Raw genomic sequence first — 6,698 nt, 5'->3', positions numbered from 1 at the left:
TGGTCCCTTATTTGTCTGACAAATGCAATGAAAGCACACCCAGGGCACACTGCCTTGTTTGCGAGCCGTCAGTGGTGTGCATATTCTTTGTTTTACACACACAAACACATTGAGATAACACCAATTTCTACACACACAAATTTTGAGACGTGCAGACATTTTGCAACTTATGCATATTACTCTATTCTTTTTTGTGTTTTGAGACAGGGAAGGGGAGAAGTGTCTAAGGCAGCATCCCATCTTAGTGTAGGTGACACATTTCACTAGTGTTATTCACAAATTAAAGAAGAAATGACACCACCACTGTATACATGAACTGACGTGGTTTTACTGCGTTGGCCACTTGCTTAATTTGTATATGCTAGTACAGAATAAAAATGCAAATTTCTGTCTCTGCCCCACTGGCAGTTTTACACACCTGCTCCACCACTTTTTGTCCTCTGAGATGATGTTGCCATCCTTTTCTACTTTTTGCGGTCAGAATGCAGTTATTAAAAACACTCAGTTGATGCGAATGAGAGATTGATGCAAAACACAGAATGAGGAGTCGATGTGTTTCACACAACAGAGAACAAAGGGAGGAATGTGTTTCTTGGAAGCAAGGTGCTTTCTTCAATCAACGAATGGCAAGGGAAATCAAATACCATCACTGCTTTCTCTTGTAGTGTATTGTGACCGGTCATTAACGCTCAAGCAAATACTTGTCATGATTTAAACTTCAGTTTGCAAACAACTTGGAGTCGTGCATCTTACAGGCATAATGTATTCCGTAAGACTATGAAGAATGCATAATGTTGGCATAGAAAGAGAAGCTGTATGACTATATATGAAGACAACAACTACAACTCTCACAGCACTGTCATTGATTAATTTCAAAATATTCAAGCATAATTAAAAAAAAGAGAGGAAAGCTGAACTTATTCTACACTATAAAGGAGTCGTATAACTCAACCTAATGTTGACTTTTCCTTTCCTCCAGAGTATTAAGCAACTGTAAACTTAATTTCTCCAACCAAGTCTTAGTTAATTATTTGCTGTTTAAACCTCCAGTAGTTTTTTAAGGTTTGGAGGGGAAACAGCCAGTTTTATTTATTTCTCCCTCATTCAATAAACAGTACCATGTAGACTATCTCCTGTGTTAGAATAGTGTTGTCTTCACATAAGACTCAAATAATGGTATTAGTCATTCATTTCCTTGTACACATACACCCTGTTGCGTGTTGACAGGTTTATAAGGATGCAGTGGCAGCCACGGGTGCTGGGAAGCTCCTAGACGACAGCCTTTGAATCCTTGCAGTCCTGAGCAATGGTGCCTGAGTTAGTCTGTTTATTGTCTGCGTTTTCTCCCAGATGCTTGACTTGTCTGAAAGATTAATACATTAACAAGAGCGGTAAGGTCCAGGGTTGCACATCTTTAAGACATTTTTATTAGCAGATGGCACATGAGATTCAAAGGTCACCGCAAGGGGGGACATTTTAAAGTGAAACAACAATATTTATGTTCAGATACTATGCTGGTGAGATCATGTGGTAAATGGTTCTGATTAAATTAGTTTACAAATAGCCACTATATATCAGCCTCTTGCTTTTCTCCAACATCGCTTACTTAACAAAAACATGCTCCTGTCTGGGGTTCAGCCAAACCAGGTTCAGGTAGAGGAAGAGGAATACCGCTATCTACCCATGCCCGGTGCACAAACAATTTGAAACTTTTGGTACATTCATCTAATATTATAATCAATCAATCTGTACGCTCTGTATGTGATTGTTTCTGATGTCTGCATCTGCATACTTAAAAACGAAACAGAAATGACACGCACAAAGGTAGAACAGGTGGTGTATTTAACATCCTTCATTTAACTCTAATGTAGTACAAAGCTAGCGTACTTCAATTCTTTTTCTCATCTATAATACTGCAGGCTTCACAAGGCAGGAAGCTTATCACAGCACTTACGTCACAAATCAGAAATACATGGAAATCTGGCATAATCTGTGGGATATATTATTTGCAAATAGAAATGTGAAGGGCCAGGGGGGAATGGATTTAGGTTCCCCCCACCCCCATTTTTCATAAACAAATTGATAAAACAACTAGAACATTGATTTTTTAAAAAGCTTCTACAGTTTCCTCCCTGGGCCTTCACAGCTCTAATAGCAAAGCAACAAAATTTGCCTTGCTCTGCAGTTCTTCACAGACTGACATTTTTTAATGCCCACTATGCAGCTCAGGTGAGAATTCTATACCCACCTGAGAATACGTCCCACTGACCTCAGTGGAACTCAATTCTCTCTTGACATGTATAGGATTGCACTGTCAGAGGTATTTGACCAGTTCTAGAAATTATTGCGGCTAAAGGAAATATGATGTGGACATGGAACTTCTCCACCCTCAATTATGTGCAAGAGACAGCAGCCTCGATGAAAGTGCAGCTTCCTCTAGTAATATGAATAGGAAGCTTGCTTGCACAGCAGTTCCACAAAGGTATCAATCTGTTTGTGGACATCAGAATGCTCAGTATTCTAGATTATTGAGAGGTGGACCTTGTAAAGTGCTTAAATGAAGGAAACTGACTCCAAACTATTAAGGTCAAAAACCAAATTCATACTACCTGCCCTCATCTTTATATGGGATCTCGCAGCTGCGAAGAATAAATATGTTTCTAAAATATGACAAATTCACAGATTTCATGTATCTGCCCATGTTAAAGAGGATGGTCAAATTATTTATTTGTTATTTAAATTTATGCTTCATCTTAGCACACTAAATGACCCCAGTTAATAACAATCCAAAGTGATTCTGAAACCTACTCTCAGCAATGGCGCCAAATTGTTACAAGGTTAACATGACTATGAGATCAGAAGAAGCCACGTATTTTGGAAAGATCTCAGTACATCTACACCATTCATGTAAAAAGTCCAGTTAAGCAAGCACACATGTTCCCAAAAGAATACTGTGAAAGTGGGACTTACTTTTCAAATGAACCATTTTCAGGCTTTACAGTTCCTTCAAGTGGATCTAGTCCTTGTTCCGAAAACTGTTTCAAGGCACTTAAAGCTGCCTGTAACACAGAGGAATTAAAGAGAAATGATAGATACTGAAGTAGGCATACTATTAGCAATGAGCATGGAATGTTTTATGACATCAAATATGTATCAGGGACACAGTGGACGGTGACAAAGCTCAGGGTTATAAAGATATATTGAAAAAGAGATGGATTAGAGAAAAAAGAGAATTGTTTTCCCCACTGGATGGTGAGAAAGACTGGCTAATACTTTTCTGTGCTCAGCTTTGCTTGCACCTTAAAACAAGCATCCTCTGTATAAAATGAAGCAATCTACATGTCTCTAGATTACCTAGATCCATACTTCCTTGCTTCATATGCTACTCTTCAGGCCAAAACTAGCCAATGTGGCAGACAGGGGCATAGGAAGGGTGGGCGGTTCACCCCGGGTGCCATCATGGAGGGGGTGACAAATTACCAAGGAACAATTACTGCCCTACTGGGCGGTTCATAGAAAACATTTTTTTTGAAAATGCCTGCTCTTATCTCACTACACAAGGGATTATATAGCTATATATGAAATTTAATGCATATCAGCTAATATCTTGACCCTCCTCCACGAAAATAGCTGTTTACGTGGCCGTTTTCCTATGTCATGAAGGCTGAAATTTCAATTCAGTGGAGCAGGGTCAGGGATGGTCTAGTTGAGATTCCTGCATTGCCCCAGGGGTCTGGCTAGATTACCCTTAGGGGTCCATTCCAACTCTACAATTCTCTCTTGCAGGCTTGTGCAGAGTTTTAGGTACAAGTTGGATGCAAGGGGTGCATAGGATTGCAGCCCATCTTATGGACCGTTGGCTCGGAAATAAGTCCCACTGATCATGATGAGACTAGATTGCTGCTGTGCAGTCCTGTTTTTTAAATAAATGTTTTCCTTTTCAGATAATACAGAGCATGGTGAAATCACAATAAATAAAACCTCCCCTTCAGTAGTTTCAAGCACTACTACAGGTTCCACATAATATCTGTACTGCATTGTTTATTGTGACAGCACCGGCACTTTGGAATTCCCCGCCTATTGCAACAAAGCACATGCCTTTGCTAGACGCTTTTTGGGCACCTGCTAAAAGCAATCTTCTTTAGGCAAGGATACCTAGATGCTTAGAAAGTTGAAGTAATTTTAATCTTAATATTTTAGCTTTTGTATGTTTTAAAATAGGATTGTTAATTTTTCTTGATTTTGCTGCTGTGGTGTTTGTTTGTTTTTTGTTTTGGTAAACCACTTTGCAGGTTTTAAAAAATAAATTTTATTAAATAAATAAACAATCTAAGTATAAATAAAATAACACAAGCCAAAACACAATCCATCCTGTAGATTTAAGTATCTGCCCACAGCCGCCTACTTGTTATCAGAGGCCCAGAATCCACATTCCTTTGTAAGAAAATATGAAATAATGTAAAGCCATTTTTGCAGACAAATTTTTTTCAAAAAATCAATGTGTGGGTGTGTGTGGGGGTAGGGCGTGACAAGAAATTTTCTGCATAGGGTACCACCTGACCTTCCTACACCTCTGGTGGCAGACATGGAGTTGTAACATCAAGTGATGCAAAATGTGACATCACTTAACTACAAATTCCCTCACTCTCTCAGGTAACAGCCAATGAAGTGAAGAATAGGTATGGTAACTCACAATGCAATGATGTGATGCAACACATTTTTTAAAAAAATGATTTTAATTTTCAAAGTTCTATAGTAAATCAACAATAAAAACATAAAACGCATGCACACAACCCACACATACTAATCAGCATGAGAGAAAGGAATAGAGCTTTTCTTATTTCTCTTTAATGGTTAATATGTTATGCCTCCCTCCTGCGACCTTGAAAACTACCATGCCACAATGAACTGCGTGCTCCTGGTGGCATTCAACGTGGTCTTTCTCTGTTTGGAAACTTAATCAAGTTATACCAAGTTCCTTCAGACTGTACTTTAATGAGTCTTTCTGAGCCAAATCCTCATTGTTCCCTTAAAAAATGGACAGAAGTGCTAATTTTGGATGCTTTCTTATTGTTGGCACTAATAGTCTTTGGCACTCATCAAACACCAAACCTCAGAATGCTTCTACCTCTTCACAACTCCCACTATTTAGAGCCTTTCCAACAAGAAGTACTACTAGCTACTATTAGAATACACACTCAATTATGCAGGAGCAGTAATAACATTCTTATATAGATATCCCATAAAATGAATGGGTCACACTTCAGGGAAAGCCTTCTTAAACAAATATGTCTTCAATAGCTATCTAAATATCAACGCCAGGTGCTTGTCTTATTTCAGCTGGCCACTAATTCCAGAAGGCTGGAGCTGCAACACTAAAAACCCAGTTTCTACAGCATACTACACACACTTCTGGGGCATGCGGTACTCTTGGCTGTGCCCCATCTGAGGAGCACAGTTGCTGGGCAGGAATATATGGGGCAAGGAAATCCCTCAGGGAGCCAAGTTCCATGTTATTTAGGGCATTAAATTCTAAAAGCAAAATCTTTAACTGCACCCGCCCAGTAGCTTATTGATTGCCAGAGCAGTTCCCTCAGCAGAGGTGTTACATGGTGTCAGTGGGAGGTCCCAGCCAATAACCTAGTGGCTGCATTCTGCAGCAGAAAGCTCAAGAGGAGTCTCACTAAAAGCCCATGACAGTCGTCCAATCTTGAGATTACCAGTGGGAGGGCCACAGCAGCTGAGGTATCTCAGCCCAGGAACAAATATAACTATCTCACCAACCAATGCAGATAAAAGGCACTCCTTTTATAGATGAGACTCACTTTCTTTGCTGTTGGTGAGCATTTTTTGGAAGACAGAAGAACTGCCAGCAAGGGAAGACTTGCCTCATCGGGATAGCAAGTTCTAGATTCAGAAGACACCAATGGTTACCTGGGGGGGGGGGGGAGCTGCAGGAAAGATGATGGATAAAGGCAGGATGCAACCTCAAAAACCCTAGCTCCACAGGGACAGCATGTTATTTTTCTTCATGTTCCCGGACTTAAATGTGATTTTTTAAAAAAATATGGAAATCACCTGAACAACACTTTCAGAGCCCCCTTGGGCTGGGATGTAAATGTGCTGGATAAAATTAAAAATATGGGGCTGATCATTCCTTTGCGAGCGATACCTTCAGTTCATTAATGTTGCTAACTCCTTTCATGCTGGGAGCAGCTTAACGAGCGCTGCTGCCCCACTCTAACACCACAATCACATTTCCCCTTTCCTTCTACAAACTGAAACAATTAGAGCTCTTCTCCCACCATTCCACCTCTTGCTGAATTCCATCAATGTAATATTCAGTATGTATGTTGGTATTTTGTGAATGCTAATCAGACGCCTGACCTTTCAACAACTTGTGGCACAGGCATGCCGGAAGCTCCATTTTAATCAGCTCATATAAGGCTTATCACTTTTCTGGACGGCAGAAAACAAATAGCATGTATGTGCTGAACAGAACTAGCAGAGCTATATGCTAGACATGCACACTGCAATTCTAGTGCAGAAGCTAAGAAATGTCCTGCACTTTAAGCCTGCCTGGATGCGAGTCCATCTGGGATCCATATGGCTGCCACACTGAGCTTTATGGAACAAGAGTGGAGCATAGGCATGATAAATAAATAAATAAAAATCAAATAGGAACACTTCCCTGAACT

The 6,698-nt window shown here is 40.0% G+C and overlaps 1 protein-coding gene across 3 annotated transcripts in view; it reads right to left on the bottom strand.

Annotated features, from left to right (window-relative positions):
- Window positions 1-308: 308 nt before the first annotated feature.
- STAU2 (staufen double-stranded RNA binding protein 2) overlaps window positions 309-6,698 on the bottom strand; it is a 139,999-nt gene continuing 133,609 nt past the window's right edge. For 2 of the 3 annotated variants that reach the window (XM_083747774.1, XM_083747773.1), the window contains exons 14-15: window positions 2,971-3,059; window positions 309-1,363 (exon numbers count right to left, since the gene is read on the bottom strand). In XM_083747774.1, coding sequence (XP_083603900.1) covers window positions 1,270-1,363; window positions 2,971-3,059 — 183 coding nt within the window. In that variant the 3' untranslated portion in view covers window positions 309-1,269. Of the gene's footprint in view, window positions 1,364-2,970; window positions 3,060-6,698 lie in introns of those variants that run through there. The other variant, XR_014566489.1, reaches the window with a different exon arrangement.

This window comes from Podarcis gaigeae (assembly GCF_964106915.1).
Source record: "Podarcis gaigeae genome assembly, chromosome: 7".
NCBI classification, from domain to species: domain Eukaryota; kingdom Metazoa; phylum Chordata; class Lepidosauria; order Squamata; family Lacertidae; genus Podarcis; species Podarcis gaigeae.
This window is presented reverse-complemented; position numbering and strand designations above follow the sequence as displayed.